Source organism: Apodemus sylvaticus, chromosome X (assembly GCF_947179515.1).
Source record: "Apodemus sylvaticus chromosome X, mApoSyl1.1, whole genome shotgun sequence".
Lineage (NCBI taxonomy): Eukaryota > Metazoa > Chordata > Mammalia > Rodentia > Muridae > Apodemus > Apodemus sylvaticus.
The window spans coordinates 69068319-69086240 of record NC_067495.1 but is presented as its reverse complement, the minus strand read 5'-3'; the positions used below and the strand labels follow the sequence as shown (position 1 = coordinate 69086240).

The window sequence follows — 17922 nt, the reverse complement described above, 5'->3', positions numbered from 1 at the left end:
TTGAGTTTCATCAACCAAGCACAAATTCTACAGCAAATTCTTGTCCTGTGACCCTGCTATCCAAGATTAGGGTAGTGTTGGTGAAGGCAATCATTTGGACACCTAGGCTTATGCTAAGCTCAAATGATCTTGAGTTTCCCAGATACAGACTAATGCTAAGTTGAATTAATCTTAAATTAATCTGAAATCTTAAATTTAAATTAATCTTAAATTCATAGATTCATGAATCCACAGAGTATTAGGAGTACACCAAGTCCCATCTATCATCGATGTGAATATGTTCCACCAGGGAGCTAGACATTGTCTGATAACATATTAGTTTCTGTGCTGTCAGTAGACAGTCTCCTGGTAATACCTGCACTACCTCAAGATGGGTGGTAGGAATAATACCTAGGATAACATTACTGATCCTGACTGCTTCTCAAAGTTTTAGGCACCTTCAAATTTTCAGTAAAATGACAGGTGTTTTCTATATGGGCCCATTCCATAGGTCCACATGGTATAACTCAAAACTAGTATCTTACTGACATGAAGACCTTTGTCTGATACTAGTGCTGAATTAAAGGGTTGATTTGTGAACTCTTGCCTATGTATCTTGTCTTCTACTCAGTGATAGACCTCACTGTAATAGAGAGCCTCAGGACAAATACATGTGCAAAATATTGTACCCTGCTCCCCAGTGAAGGGACTTTCCTTATCTGCTACTTGTAGGAATAATGTTTTGTATATTGTGTAAAGTTTATCCTTATATTATTCAAAAGTTTATTTCTCTGCCCTCATATCTTGTTTCAATCTTGACATGCCATTGTAAAGCTTACACCAAAAATCTCCTGTCTCAAGTTTGTGTAAACAGTTCTTACCATTTATTCTCTGCCTTGTCTTGTCAATAAATGCTGATTATCCAATAGCTGGACAGAATAGAGAATAAGGTAGGACATCTGCCAGCAGGAAAGAGAGGGAGGGAGAAGAGGAAAGTCAGATCAGCAGCAGAATAGAGGAATTTGACCTATGAAGAAGGGGGTCCAAACACCCAGATCAATAATAAAAATCAACTATCATGGGATGGGGCTGAAAGGTAGCCAGATTTTCATACAAGGTAAAGATAGATTATCTAACTGCTTATCTATTGAGGTGTAGCTTTGACTAAATCTTATTTCTTCTGCATGGTTATTGGAGAATAGCATCAGGTAAAAAATACAGCTGCTGGATTAATTTACTGTTATATTTATATTAAGAATAATCCATTTACAGCAACTAGCTATCAAAGATGAGAGATCCGTTGTTAGCACCAGTGCTCCAACATGTGGCTATAGGCCTGATAGTCTGAATGCTGCTGTTTTACTGAAAGCCATGTCTCATCATATCCAGTCTAGTACATAATATTGAGTTTAAGATTTGGAGTTACTTCTCTATCCCTATCTCAGGCATAAACCCCCTCCCCTAAACGCAGAACTCTTTGTAGTTGAGGGAGGTAGGATATGGTTCTTTCCTCTTCCATTCTTTAATGTCTTTACTTTGCCATACTGAGAGCAGTCACTATGATCTCTCCACTGATTCTTTCAGCTTGCACAAAGGTAGACATATGATATATAAATTTTGTGACTATGAAGAGATATTCCTTAAAAGAACTTACTAAACTATCATCTTGTTTATATCCTGAATATTTTTTAATTATGTACTTATCTGTGTATAAGTGTGTATATGTATTCCTAAGTGCAATGTGAGCTGATTAATGTTAGTGCTGGTCACTGAGCTCTGGTGTTTGGGGACAACATTATGTCCTCTCAACCACTGCTGAACCATTTCTCCAGCTTCTGTTTTTCATGTTACAAAACACATTCTCAAACCTGTACCATCTAGTCTAGTTTCTATATAGATCCTTTAGTCATTTAGTAAATATGCAAACACTGTCATTCCAGGCACAGAAGTAGTAGCAGGAAATAAAATAGGCAAGTATAGTGAAAAGGTCAGTCTGTAAACTACAGTGAGCAACTTGATTTTTTCTTGATTTTCTATAGTCCTGGTTTATAAATGAAAGCATTTTTATTTCTTTATTTTGAGATTATAATTACAAAATCTTCCCTTCTTCCTCCCTCCAACCACTCCCTCCATATACCCCCTCCTGTTCTCTCTCAAATTCATGGCATCCTTTTTCCATTAATTCAACAAACTTTTTTCACAAATATTTGGCATGATCATTGAAATATTGTTCATCCAATTTAAGGTAAATGAAAAGTGAAAATCCATGAAGGACACTAATAGAAATTAGTCAAAAGATTTAGTAGACCATTTGTTAAAGAATAATTATGGTGGCAATGTTTGTATAAGAACTCTAGGAAGTTAGAACATTATGAGGAACAGAACACTTGTTACAGGTGGGATATTTTGTGGGGCACTTCAGTGATGCCATCTCTGTTATTAAAAGTGTAGATGGTCTGATCTCTCTGATTCCAAGTGTCAAGACTAAATTTTTACTCCCCATTACAATTTGTTTTTACCATTTATTTTTAAATTTATAAACTTATTGTGGTAGTACTTGGAAGTAGAGGTCCTGAGAAGAAATTTTGTTTACATGTGGTCCTGTGGATAACATTGTCATGATGGGATCCTCTTAAGAACACGAATACACTTCTCCGCCATCCGAAGTTCTTCAGGTGAAAATTCTTTGTTTAACTCTGTACTCCATTTTTAATGCAGTTATTTGGTTTTCTGCAGTCTAACTTCTTGAGTTCTTTATATATATTGGATATTAGCTCTCTATCTGATGTAGTGTTGGTGAAGATCTTTTCCCAATTTGATGGTTGCTGTTTTGTCCTTTTAACAGTGTCCTTTGCCTTACAGAAACTTTGTAATTTTATGAGGTCCCATTTGTCAATTCTTGTTCTTAGAGCATAAGCTATTGGTGATCTGTTCAAGAACTTTCCCCCTGTACCGATGTCCTCAAGGGTCTTCCCCAGTTTCTTTTCTATTAGCTTCAGAGTGTCTGGCTTTGCTCAACTTCATTAGTCATTAGGGAAATGCAAATCAAAACAACCCTGAGATTTCACCTTACACCAGTCAGAATGGCTAAGATTAAAAATTCAGGAGACAGCAGGAGTTGGCGAGGATGTGGAGAAAGAGGAACACTCCTCCACTGCTGGTGGGGTTGCAAATTGGTACAACCACTCTGGAAATCAGTCTGGTGGTTCCTCCGAAAACTGGGCACCTCACTTCCCGAAGATCCTCCTATAGCACTCCTGGGCATATACCGAGAAGATTCCCCAGCATGTAATAAGGATACATGTTCCACTATGTTCATAACAGCCCTATTTATAATTGCCAGAAGCTGGAAAGAACCCAGATATCCCTCAACAGAAGAGTGGATGCAAAAAATGTGGTATATATACACAATGGAGTACTATTCGTCCATTAGAAACAATGAATTCATGAAATTCTTAGGCAAATGGATGGAGCTGGAGAACATCATACTAAGTGAGGTAACCCAGACTCAAAAGATGAATCATGGTATGCACTCACTAATAAGTGGATATTAACCTAGAAAACTGGAATACCCAAAACATAATCCACAAATCAAATGAGGTACAAGAAGAAAGGAGGAGTGACCCCTTGTTCTGGAAAGACTCAGTGAAGCAGTATAGGGCAAAACCAAAACAGGGAAATGGGAAGGGTTGGGTGGGAAAACAGGGTGAGGGATGGGGGCAGATGGGACTTTCGGGGAGTGGGGGTGCAGAAAAGGGGAAATCATTTGAAATGTAAATAAAAAATATATCGAATAAAAAATATATATACTTCCATAAAAAATACGAATACGCAGTAGTTCTTCTGTTATGTAAGAGGAGACAGTTGTATTGCAAATCAGAGAGCTGTAACCAAGAGGTGAATCAACTGGTACCTTGTTCATAAGATTCTAGTCTCTAGAAATGTGTGAAAATAAGTACCAGTCTTTGGTAATTAAGTACAGCAGACCCCACAGGTGAAGATATCAACCTAGAATGGCAATGAACATCATACCTTCAGATTAAATCCTTTCACCGTTAATGAGTTATTTTAGACTATTATCTAAGCTATTATTCTGAAACATTATAAGCACTCAATAGTTCTTATTTTGTTTGGGGTCTTACCCTGAGGTCACAACTTTACTACACTTAGCCTCAAGCTTTTTCTCCTTGATCATTGGATTTAGTTCTATTGCACGTCCTGGTGCTCCTTTTCTCTTCACACTACACATTTTATATTTTTTATTGTTTAGCTTGCTAACTCACTTTCATTATAGATCTGCATATTCATTGCCACCAATAAAGCAAGTAACACAGTAAATACTAGACTGTTTGTTTTTAGCTCTTCTGCCAACACAATTATCCCAAAACTCTTCAATTTAGTTTCAGGCAGATAGTTTTGATAGCGCATAAAACAAACATTCTTTGTCAAGTTGCCACAAAAAAATCATCTCTATATATACTACTTATTCTTATACTTCTCTAAAACTTCATGAGACAAACCACTGTCACAAAAATCTACATTGCTCTGAGCAGCACTGTGTTCCCTGTTCCTATGAGTATGGCCAATTAAGTACCACTTAAAGAGCTCAACTGCTTTCCTGATTAAAAAAAAAAAACCCAGTGCCACATTCCACCAACAAGAAGAGTGGTCAGGCTTGTCTCAGTAAGAACTCTCAGCCACCTCTCCAGCACCATGTCTGCACACATGCCATCATGCTTCCATGATGACAGTGAACTAAACTGTAAGCAAGCCTCAGTTAAATGTTTTCCCTTGTAAGAGTTGCCATGGTCATGGTGTTTCTTCAAAGCAACAAAACATTGATTAAGACAGAAATGGATCCCAAGAAAGTTTATTTCAGGAAGGTTCCTCTCATTTTGAGGCAAGCACCACCTTGGGACATAGGTTATAGGAAATCTATCAGTGTATATACATGTAATTTCTCCATAGCCCATTCAAAAACTTCCAAGTCTTTATTAGATCTTTTAAAATTTGTGAATTCTTCATACTAGCTATTTCAGTAGACATCATTTGTCATAATAAGAATATTTAGATTGCTAACTGTGATAAGTAATGAGATTTATTTTAACCCTACTTTGTCTAATTAGCAATTCTAAAGTGAATGTTTCCTTTATGGATTTTGTTTTGAAACAGAGTTGGTATTTTATTAAAGGTATGTTAACATAGTCTTAAAATGAGGATTAGTAAAGTGGAGTACTCATAAAGAAATATGCACCCAACAATGTAGATATTAGTTTCCTTAAATAGTTTCTTCATTTGTATCTATATATTAAAGAAAAGTTTAATGTTGTAAAGTGGCTAGAAAGAAAATAACAAATAAATATATTTACACAAACAATGATACTTATATTATTTATAAAGTAGATATTCTTATTTTCCTATGCAGATTCTATATTTGTTGCATATGAAAATTATTTCCATTTTATTCATTTTATATTTCACCTTTCAATTATTTCCTCAAAACTACCAGGTCATGAAATTTAAAACATTCCCCATTAGTATTTCTATTAAGAGAATCCTCCCCACAAGCTGAATAACACGTAGTATGTCAACCTTTCATTCTTAGTATCAGAATAATAACTGGGCCTAGAAACAGAACTTTAATGAATTATTCTGGAGAACTTGAAAACAGGATTTGTGTATATACTGCAGGCCACATACCAATTCTAACATGCATGATGCTACGTAATACTCTGTCTATGATAATAGGTGGTGATGATGGTGGTGGTGATGATGATGATGATGACAATGGTGGGGGGTGATATTATGGTTCCAGGATGATATGCATCATGAGTCTATCAAATCACCAAATAGGTAGTATATGGAAAGCTGATAATTTGATTGATTTAAGAAGAATCAACTGGACTGAACCTCAGAAGCCTTGAGTACTAATGCCAGTCAGACCACTAAGTAATTTCATAGGAAATTTCTTTCCTTCTCTTTGGGAATCTACTTTCCATGTATAAAATAATAGTGTTGGATTGAGGCTTTGATTTTGAGACAAAGACTACTCAATTATTTACTAAATGTGGAAAAGGGAGCAAAGGGAATCTTTATTCTGCCAGTTATATCAACGTGACTCCTACTCTTTTTTTAAAGGGTATCTGTTCACTAACACATGAGCTAGTGTGCATGCATATTTTAAAAATAGAGAGAAAAGCCAAGTGTTTAGCTTTCTCCATTTGTCAAAGTGAAAAATCAAACTCTACTGTCCACACAGGGCTTTATGTCTGTGTTGTTTAGAACTTTTCAATATCTGATATAGAAAAAAAATGTTCTTCCAAGGGCATGTAATAGCTGGTGTATTTGTCCTCTAGAGAAAAAAAAAAATGCTATTTGATACTGTCGTCATGTACTCATGAAAAGCAACAGACTCCATCCTCCTGAGCCTTAAGAAACAGTGCCTGGCCTAAAGGAAGAATGCCAGACACTACTTGGGGAAAGGCCCTGCTGCTGTTTATCTCCTAATGACAATGCTACAAGAGTATTCCATAGGTTTACTAAAGCAGAATTGAATTCTTAAAGGAAAGGAAAAGAACCACCCAAGTCCCTAGGAGTCTGACCTTTTATTTTAACTTTTTTTTAAATCAATTCAAAGTCTGTTTACTAGAAATTTGAACCACTTGCAATAATACAGGAGAGTTGAAATTCAGCAAATAGCCTATCTATGAAACTCAGGAAGTCTCAAGTTAAAAAACAACGAGGTCACTGACTATTGATGCTTCACATAATAATCTACCTTAAGTTCATTTCAGGAAGTGAAAGTAAAAACTACATCACATTTCTATGAGCTACAAATTTCTCAGCTTTAAGGAGAAATTACAGAATGATTGAAGAACCTAGCTGTTCATAACAAAGATTCAATAGTTTTGAAGTTGAAGTCAGTATACCTTGATTTGGATATCATCATTTTACATATGTTATTGAGAATACTTATTTAAAGGTTGTTTTTTAAAATTTTAGTGTGATCTTAAACATTTACAAATACTAAACCAAGACATAAGACCATTTTGGAGCTCTCTAGTGCTCCAATGTGACTTGGTGAAAGGCATCTTGCCTAGTCTAATGACCGCTATACCACATATACAAAAGTAAAAAGACAGTCTCTACTAGCCCTTGACGAAAAGCACACAGTGGTGTGATTGGGGATCTGAAGTTCTAAACTATGTGTGGGCACTTTAATTATATCAGTCTTACCATTTTGTTAAGTTTATTCAATACTCCTCTGTCATTTTACTTACAAATGTTTCTATTTTCATAGTTTTCACACATGCATTAGCTATTTAATTTTTTTTATTTATCTGGTTGATTTCTTTCCATCCTGTTTTAACTAAAAAAAAAAAAAAAATTGGACCTAAATAAACAATTACTCCAGTTAATTCTACCATAATAATTACCAAACCAGCCTTTCATTCTTCATCCAAGCACACATTATGTAGTAATCCTACATTAACTTAATCCACCATTTAAATGTTAGCTTCCATCTCAAAAGACTCAGGTAGTCTGGCTTCTTTGGAAAACTAACCCATGAAAAGGATCAAGTCTGAAAATTTCAAGAACCTGACGTATACTTTGTCCCTCATCTACCCTTTCTAAAGTTTCCTGGCCAAAAAAAAAAAAAAAAAAAAAAAAAAAAAAAAAAAAAAAAAGGTACCCAAGATTGGGTAAAGCCATTTTGGGCCCTATAATTGGAAGCTGGAATCCAAAGTTGAGTATAAATTATACTGACCTATACAAGCACGTAACAATGCACTAGGAATGTTTTTTTCATTATTTATTTACTTTACATTTCAATTTCAGCCCCTATTTCCCCTCTCCTCTCTCTTTCATCCTTATAATTCCCTCCCCCATTACCTCCTCCCCTTCTCCTCAGAGAAGGGATAGCCCATCCATGGGTACTACCCTAACCTGGGACATCCAATCCCAGCAGGACTAAGTGCATCCTCTCCCATTGAGGCCCAACCAGGCAGCCCAGGAGGAATATTTTGTAAGTTTGTAAAGTTATTCCCTGTCAAGAAACATGATGACCATCCCCATGTGCTGAATCATTAATACTGCTGATTTCCATAAAAACACTAATGTTTTCTACACCTGGAGTAGTGAGACAAAAATTAATTATCCTAAATGGAGAGTGTTGTCATATATGGTATGTCCATAATGAAAAAAAAAATATGAAGAGTACTTAAATCCAAATTATGCAAAATCACATCCATATATGAATATTTTATTCAAATACTGAAATAAGCTGGTATGAGGTCACAATAAAGCAGCACACAAAATATAGCATCCTTTATTTAATTATTGCATTAATTTTAGGCCATTTTAATCATGTGACTATCATCATATAGTAGGTATTTTGATGAAATGGGAAAGTAAGCATAGGAATGTGGAATTTTTAAATCTGAAGCTATAAATTCAGTATTAAATTTGTTATGAGCAAAAAATTTGATACTGGCTAAACATTACTGTTTTATATAGTACTATATAATCACAACACTATGGACATATATGCTACATAAATAAAATACTAGTATACATTACTCTGCTTTAAGACACAAAAATGCTGTTTAAATATAGTCCATTCAATTTTTTAAAGTACAAATTTTAATAAAATGTATTTTCATGTGGATAATATGCATTGAAATATTAAAATCAAACAAATCAATAGGCAATATACACAATATTTTCAATTTCTAAATGACAGTAAATCAGTTTTCCAAAACTGTTGCCCATTGTCTTTTCAGAATCAAACATCTGAATTATTGAAATTGATTGAACAAATATGGCAGATGATGAGAAGGAGTGAGGGAGAGAAAAGCAAGGCATTCTGAGGAGTTCAAGCTACAGGACTGAAGGACAATGTGTGATTTAAAATCACAAGAGATGAGGACATTGAACTGGTTCATTCTATAGAATTAAATAAGGAGCAAGCACTTATTTTGAGGAGATTATTAATACATAAAGTAATTAACATATTATACATTCAAACAAAGTTTATCACAGAAGCCCATAGCACTCTACTTACAAGCAATAATGTGTAATGATTATTTCACTATTCATAGGAGAAATGTGAGCTGCTAGCCATGGGATCTTCTTTTCACTTTGGCAATAGAATTTAACATTTTAAAAGGTGAATTAGGTTAGTTTAGTTTCAATTTGAAATTTTACCCATCTTTTTTTACCTTACGTCAAGATGATGATTGTAGAGAATCTGACTAGTGTAAAACATTGCCAAGAGGGTCTCGGGAGTAGAGGATGGTTTGCCATACACTTCACTCACTCAACCTGTGTGTGCACCTTCCTTCCTCTCAGACATAAAAACAACAAGGAATAACACAGTAATATAAAAGAGTTCATCCTTGTGCCAGAAGAATTTAAAATAAAATAGTTTAATTCAAATGGATCCCATTAAGTTCTCCATTTTCCTTAATCTTTCCATCAAAGTCTCTTACAAATGTCAGACAAATTGTATATTTTTCTATAGGCTCTTCGAATCTATATATGGGAATAGTATATGCACATGCAAACAAATTCTCCCACAATATTCTAGTTGTCAGTGTAAATAGTCTTGTGTGCCATAAATAAGAGGAAGGTTAGTGAAACACTGATCATATGTCTTTAAAAGAATTTCGATACAATTCCTTCCTCATACCGCCTTTGTGGTACACAAAGCTTAGTGACAATATGTACTCAGAGCATACGAACTCAAATGTAAAAACTCCTAAAGGTGTCAAAACTGAAAAACAACATAAATGGTCATGAATCGTATATATTGTATTTATCTTCTACAAGAATTCAGATGAACCAAAATAATTTCTCAAAAAGTAACACCACCACAAAGGAAACTTTATGAGACCTAAAAAGCATGAGAACACAATTGTTACTGTAGTTTCTTATTTGACCCAGCAATCTTTAGTTGATTACCATTATAGATGTCATACAAATTCCCGACTAACCTGGTTTGATATCTGTAAGTTAGGAGTGCTTAATTCAGTACTGTTTCTGTGGGAAACATTACGAAGATTACATAGTGCTAAAGAGTGGAGGAGGGCTTCTCGGGCTTTGGATGCTTCTATGTTCTGCTCTTGAGAAATTTGAAGGCTAATTTGATTGACATTATTCATCAGTATGCTAGAAGCCATGAGGTTGGTTATAGAGGGGCACCTGGTAAGATTTTCTTCCAAAAATTGTTTATAGAGTTCATCCACCTTTCTTTCCATATAATTATTAAGCATAGAATTAGAGAGGGGCTGCTTATGTAATAGCATGCTTTTTTCTCGAATTTCATCACCATTGAATAATTTTGAGGTAGAGGTTTTCTCCAGAGGCTCCATTTTAGGAGAGTGTCCCAATGGTATATCCACTGAAAGTAAAAGAGGACCATTACAAACATCATCATGCGTGTGTTCCACAAAGCAGCCAGAATCATACATGTTTCTAATGTGGTCACCTCCTATCTGTAGGTCAGGATAATTCTGGCAAATACTTGTACATGACCAGGATCGATATAAATCCAGTTGTGTTTCGTCAAGTCCCCTCTTTGGAATGGGCAATGCAACAGATACACTTCCTGGAAGAGGTGTACTTTTGCATTTTGCAACAAGTAGCTCATCCATAGATTTCATTAGAGATGAATCATTGTCTTGTTCAGTTAGACTTCCTTCTATAACTTTCTCTTGACTTCCATTCTTTAAAGGGGGAAGTGAATTGTCTGGTACATCTAAAAGCTTATTTTCCCAATTTTCCTTTTTGTCATTTGATGTCTTCTTACATCTTAGTGGTTTGTAAAGTTTTGCATGTCTCTGTTCTTTGTAGAAGAATTTAGTTAAGAAGGCTTCTCCAAGCATTTTCTTAGACAAGTTATAAAATATGAGTGAACCGTATTCCTAAAATATAAAATAATAATTAAGGCCATGGAATATAAAATTTTTCTCTGACATGAACTATATTTTAGGGAAGTACTGTTGCTTAAAAAAAAAAAAAACAAAGAATGAATCTAGAAATGCTTTGATTCATTTTTATCACTGTTTAGCCCTGAAGAATTTACTTATTTCTGGCTCTTGATTTTCTCAAAAGTTAAATTATAATAATACCTCCTTCCATTTTCATGGTGCTATTGTGAGAATATTACATAGCATCCATTCAAATGTCTAAAAACTGCAAATCAGGGACATGTATAACACTACTTTAAGCTAGGGTTTTTAGTATTTATTTAGAAATTAATAAAATGCTTTGCCTTCTACTGTCTAAATGTGCACTTAAAATAAAACTTATACCTATGGAAACTTTCTGAGCTAAAATATAATCATAGCTATCTATATTTTTCCTATAATGTAGGTCTCTGCTTTTTAAAAATTTTTTCTTATTTGATATCATACTTTTACAGCATTTTTAATACAATTCTAAGAGTTTCAAATTTCACTGTAAAATCTATGTAAAAAGCCACGTATGAAGCTTCACACCTGTAATCCCAGCACTCAGCAGACTGAGGCAATTGTATCTTAAATTCAAGTTCAGCCTGGGCTAAATGGTGAAACCTGCCTCTTACATAGCAAAATTAAGTGTCAACTCTATAAAAACAAAAAAGGTCTGTTGTCTTCATTCAAGATAAAGCATTCATCTCATAGATCTATGTTATATATTATATACGTTTTCATGAAACCTATCTATGTTACTATTTGAAAGAATTTGAGAAGAAAATGAAACACAAATAAAACTAAGTAAGAGTTTAGACTTACGTTTTCCAAATCAGGATACCTAAAGAGTTGGTCCTCTGAGATGCCAACAGTCCAAACCCAGAAAAAGTCCTTTCTGTCTGGTTTGCTTCTCAGTGTCTGCTTACATCTTACAAAGGATGACAGCTTTAATCACATAAATAGCTTCTGCTTTCCGTTATTACCCCAGGACTCAAAACCTAATAGGAAAATGATGTGGGCTGGTCACATGTGAGCTATGGTAATGACCATGTACCAAAAGAGGATCTTGAAAGTATTTCTTCAAGTTCCCAATGACAATAGGTGGGAAAATGTTAACAGTTGTAGAGTTCTTAATGTCTGTAAAGACAGAGACAAAGTTATTTTTACTTTTAAGTAGGACAAAGGTGGAACAGCCTCAGCATCTTTTATAAAAAGGAGTAATTTGTAACAAACTGAGCATTAAAAGGAAATTGAATTAATTTTGATATACCCATGATAGGAAATGCTAATTTTTCTTTAAAACAATATTAATTCATACACTCATGAGGTGAAATACTAAATTAAAATTTTCTTTAAATGTATTTTTATTCATTCTTTCAAGGATTTCACCTTTATCTCGCTCCCCGAAGAAGCCACTGTCAATAGATGTTCAGTTATGAGGTCTGAGGACATTAGCCACTCTGCCCTCCATGTCCAAATGTTGACTAGCTTGACATTGTACAGGTCTTATACAAGTACTCACAGCTGCTGTGAGTTCATGTGTGTAGTGGTCATGTCCTGTCCAGAAGACACTGTTTTACTCTGCTTCTTCCTGACCTCTAGATTTTATAATTTTTCCATGCCCTCTTCCACGATGGCCCCTAAACAAATGGAGCATTTCTAATGATTTTTTCCTTAACACTCACAGCAAATCTTCAAGCTATAATTATCTGCATTTTTATAATAGTAAAAACCCTCAGAAGTATTAAAAATCAAAATCCAATATGAAACCAGATGTGATTTCCTGCATTTATCCCAATTTCCTTTTTTTAATTTTTATGTGCTCCTAAATCTCCAATAACCAGCTTCCTTTATAGCAAAGACAAAATGTCAGCAGTCATGTTTTAATATCTCTGCCATTCACCTGGAGCTCAATATCAGTGACTCAATGTTTTATGCAAGCACATGGAGTCTAACTTTTACTGACCAGTGGTAACTGAACAAAAATGGCCAGTCTCAAAAAAAAAAGATAAGTTTTTCTGTAAAATCTACTACTAAAGAGACAGTAAGAAAAGCACCTCTGTATCTCGTTAGGGCACTTGTACTAACAACCTTTGAGATAAGACCAAGAACTTCCCTCTCAACTGCTATAAAATTCCTAAATACTTTCATGACCTGTGATTTCTGCAATGAACTCATCATCTGTGTGTGTCCTTGAAGTTCATTTCAATAAATATGCACTTATACTGTTTTCATCTCGGGCAAATATAATTGCTAAACACATTTTCAGCCTACACATTACTGACTTTTCCAGATGCTATCTCAAACGTGGCATTCTTGAATTTTTCTTCTCCCTTAAAATATTTTATTCTTTGTTCCTGTGTAAAGGAAGCTCAGCTAGAGGGGCAAATCGAGTGGCTAGGGGGGTGGAGGAGCACCCTCTCAGAGGCAAAGGGAGTGGGGATGGGATGGGGAAGTTCATGAAGAGGAGATAGAGAAGAGTGACAATGTTTGTTTGAAATGTAAATAAATAAAACAAAAATCCACAGGAAATAAAAAATGTTTTATTCTCATATTTTTCCAGTATTAAACATGCCTCAAGTTTGTTAATCTCTGTCATTCCAGGATTCCTGCCTGAGTCCACATAGTATGGTTTGATTGTATCTTATAAATTCTCAGTTTCTTGAAGACAAATACTGTGTTATCTAAGATGTGATTTCTAGCAGTACCCGAATCTAACAGCTATTACTCATACTTTTTTTTCTGAGCAATCTATAATGAAGCTAGATTATATCAATCTTTCGGTGTTGGTATCCTCACTTTAACATTTAACAAAAGTAAAATTTCACCAAATTCATTTGCCCAGTTTCTTCTCTCTCTCTCTCCCCCTCTCCCTCTCCCTCTCCCTCTTCCCCTCTCTTTATCTCTCTTGTCTCTGTCTCTCTGTCTCTCCCTCCCCTTCCCCCTCTCTCCTCTCTCTCCCTCCCTCCCTCTCTTTCTCTCTCCTTCCCCTCCTCCCTCCCTTCCATTCTCCCTCTCCTTCCTCCTCCTCCCCTATTTCTCCTTCAAGACTTATGTCTCATGTATCCCAGGGTAGCTGTAACTCGCTATGAATGTAAGCATGCCCTAATCTTCCTGAATCCACTTCATTTGAATGCTGACATTACAGTTATGTGCCACTACCCCTACTATATGTGATGCTAGGCATGAACCCAGGACCTCTGAAATGCTAGGCAAATACTCTACCAAGTGAGCTGCATCTTCAGCCACAAATCCACTCTTATTAGTGGGTAGAGCACTAATGCAGTACAAATTGTCTTACTGAAAATAATTAGGATAAAGCTGTAATGAAGAACTTAACGTTCATTATAGATCCACTGTTGGCAAACTCCTCCTCAAGTTACAAATATATCTGTAGCTTATACTTGTGTTTGGACAGATCACTGTTTAACAGTGTGTACTGGTCTTCAAAAGGACCAGGGTTCGAATCCCAATGTCAATGGCAGGTGACTCCCAACTTGTTGGCTGTAACTCCAGGCCTCTAGGGCCTGCACTCCTACCTTCAGACAGGCACAGATAAAATAATTAGCACACAGATCTTCAGGCAGGTGCAGATATATAATTATTTTTTTTTAATTTTATAATAGTTGTAGCTAGCCTGGCAGTGGTGGCGCACGCCTTTAATCCCAGCACTTGGGAGACAGAGGCAGGTGGATTTTTGAGTTCGAGGCTAGCCTGGTCTACAGAGTGAGTTCCAGGACATCCAGGGCTACACAGAGAAACCCTGTCTCAAAAAACCAAAAAAAAAAAAAGTTGTAGCTAGAAAATGTACACTAAAAAATGAACTATGAATATAAGGAACAGGAAGCAGACACTTTTTTTTTTTACACAGTGAGTGGAGGGTGGGGTAGGGGGAGAAGAGGAAGTACCAGGAGCTGCAGAGACTATTGCACACATTGCAAGGTTGACCTCAAGAAGAAAAGGGCAGACTGCAAAGCAAGTTTCAACAAGGGAGCCCGGTGGGAGAGAGGAAAAGAGAACTTTCCTGTGTCAAGACTTAGGGAAATGATGCTATGTTGGTCATATCCTGCCTGGATCTGTTTGTACCGACCTTACAAACTAAGACAACACGGGTTTATTTGTCTCTTTTTTCTTCACATGCCACACTGTACTTTTACTGCATTTTCTCCCTCTTGTCTGTGCCAGGGGAAACAGGAGTGGCCAATAACAACCAAAAAAAAAAAAAAAAAAAAAACCAACAACAACAACAACAAAAAAAAAAACAAAAACAAAAACAAAAAAACGTAGCTGGCCTTCCTTTCTAAATAGAGAAAGGGAAAGAGTTAGAGTTAGCAGAACTTTAAAGTGCATTAGTTTTTCCCGTTTCAACCCCAGAACTTGGCAGATGGGGAAAAAAAGAGCAGTGTTAGCTAGTGAGTATTACTCTAGGGAGCACAATCTTCCCTTCAGAGCAGGTGGGTGGGGCGTTCTGCCCTCTAGTTGCTAGGCACCAGTTTTTCTCAGTGCCACAAGGGGCACTTGCTCCTCAGCCAATCCTGAGAGCAGGCCCTTAGCAACCCTCAGAAAGAAAGCAAAGCTTAGCCCAGTTCCACGTTCAGACTTCAGGAAGCTGTAACCAGAAAGAGACGTGACTGCAAGACAGCAGTAAAGGGTTGGATACAATACATTTCAAGAGCAACTACAGATGGAAAATCATGAGTAATATTATAATTCACTATGCCAGCACTTCTGGCTCTAGGGAGATGAGTAGGAAGTGCCTCAGCTGGAGGGAGGCAGCAGGAGGGAATTAGAGTAAAAACACCATAGTTGGGAACTTCAAGAGTTTGTTAAGATTATCATGCCTTTCCCACTTTTTAAAATATTTTTTAACTTTATTTTATCATGTTGGATGGACGTAGGACATGCAAGGAACTACCAAAATGGTTGTTAACTTGCTTACTCCGGTTGTGCTCTAAGAATTGACTGATATTAGAAGTTTCTGGTATTTTGAACTCAACTACCTTAAGGAATCCGATAGTTTTGTCAATATCTCAAGTGTACAAGAAATAGTGAATTCCATTTAGGATAAGAGAAAAAACACAGTACCTGTACAGCTCAAATCCCCCAGAGAAGACCAAGAAACTCATAAAAGAGCCAATTGTTTATTATTTCTAATAAGTTGGTATATTTTAATAGGTCACATATTTCTTACACAAAATGAATTATTTTGAGCAATATTTAGGAAGTATTACAGAACAGCACTGCCCAATAAAAGCATAATGAGAACTACTTAAGTAATTTAAAATTTATTACTAGTCATTAAAAGAGAGAAAATTAGTATATGCATTTAACATAAAGCATTTGAAGTGTCATTACAAAATGTAATCACAAATGTAGGTATGTTACATATTCTTTTATCATATTGTCTTCAAAAGCTACTATACACTATACTCACATAAAACCTGAAGGACTAGAATTCTTACCCTTCAGAGTTTCACTTTCAGAACAACTAATAAATGATTGCCAAACAGACATCACATCCTTGCTACAAGTTACACAAGTCACACACTATAGGTAAATGGAGGAATGAGATTTGATCTCAGCCTAGGAAAAGGAGATTGCTTTTACATAAAGCCTGGTCAAGTCGATTAGTATTTTTGCATAAAAATTAGAAGCAGTTTTTTGTGTGTGTGCTTCTTTTTTTTCCGATGTATTTTTATTTTATTCGATATATTTTTTATTTACATTTCAAATGATTTCCCCTTTTCTGGTCCCCCACTCCCCAAAAGTCCCATAAGCTCCCTTCCCTCCCCATGTTCTCCCAACCACCTCTTCCCACTTCCCTGTTCTGGTTTTGCCTTATACTGCTACACTGAGTCTTTCCAGAACCAGGGGCCACTCTTCCGTCCTTCTTGTCCCTCATTTGATGTGTGTATTATGTTTTGGGTATTCCAGTTTTCCAGGATAATATCCACTTATTAGTGAGTGCATACCATGATTGACCTTTTGAGACTGGGTTACCTCATTTAGTATAATGAAGAAGCAGTTTTAAAGTAAATTATAACATATTTCTCTAGTTCTAAAATAGCAACAACAAACATCATGTGACTTACATGCTATTGTGTATAACAGCCTACAGCAAGGAATGATTTCAAGTAAGAACCACAAGGAATGCAACACTAAACTGCTGATCTATGACACTCAAACTGTTGCATAACCATCATTGGGCAGGGATGCTAGAACAGATTATTCATGGTACTACCCTCAGCATTTCTATTACTGTAGACTTGAGGTGGAAGTGATGCTGAGGCTGCCAGTCTGTGAATCACAAACTGAATATCACTGCTCTATGTAACTGTTCTCTTAATGGGTTTGTCTGCAAAGGTTTAGAAAAATGCTATGGAAAGATGACTCAAGTCTCATGCAACATATTTTGCCATTTTAAAAACTTAATGAGAAAGAAGAAACACTTAATTTTGGAATTTTAAAATTTTTTCTGCTGTCATTTGCATACAGACAAGCTTTTTGAAGTATAACTGGGTTGCATCTTTTGAACATCAAAAATCTTACTTTCATGCATTTTACAAAAAGCCCACTTCAATAAGTTAGGGATTGGTGGTGTCAAATTGTGATCACATTCTAGTATCAAAAGTGTTATTTTAAAAAATTACTCAAGATTATCACCTGAAAACAAAGTACCTCAATTTTACCTATTATTTGTTAGAGTTACTCAATTTTCAGTTACAAAGTAAGTTTAAAAACCAAGCTGTTTTAATCCTAACACTTGGGAGGCAGAGGCAGGCAGATTTCTGAGTTCGAGGCCAGCCTGGTCTACAGAGTGACAAGGACAGACAGGACTATACAGAGAAACCCTGTCTTACAAAACAAAACAAACAAACAAACAAAAAAAAAACAAGCGGTTACAATTGTACTTTAACCATTGTGTGTTTTTATTTTATTCTATTTTTATTAGATATTTGCTTTATTTACATTTCAAATGTTATCCCTT

The 17922-nt window shown here is 35.7% G+C and overlaps 1 protein-coding gene across 1 annotated transcript; it reads right to left on the bottom strand.

Moving 5' to 3' along the window:
• Positions 1–8292: 8292 nt before the first annotated feature.
• LOC127675371 (TLR adapter interacting with SLC15A4 on the lysosome-like) lies at positions 8293–11905 on the bottom strand. The gene is made up of 2 exons (XM_052171484.1): positions 11757–11905; positions 8293–10904 (listed from the first exon to the last, which is right to left on the bottom strand). The coding sequence occupies exon 2, from the start codon at positions 10863–10865 to the stop codon at positions 9954–9956; it is 912 nt and encodes a 303-aa protein (XP_052027444.1). The 5' UTR covers positions 10866–10904; positions 11757–11905; the 3' UTR covers positions 8293–9953.
• Between the last annotated feature and the right edge of the window lie 6017 nt (positions 11906–17922).

What these genes read in the sequence shown, in the direction of transcription:
- LOC127675371 (XM_052171484.1), bottom strand. Translation starts at nt 10,865, where the DNA reads ATGCTTGGAGAAGCCTTCTTAACTAAATTCTTCTACAAAGAACAGAGA.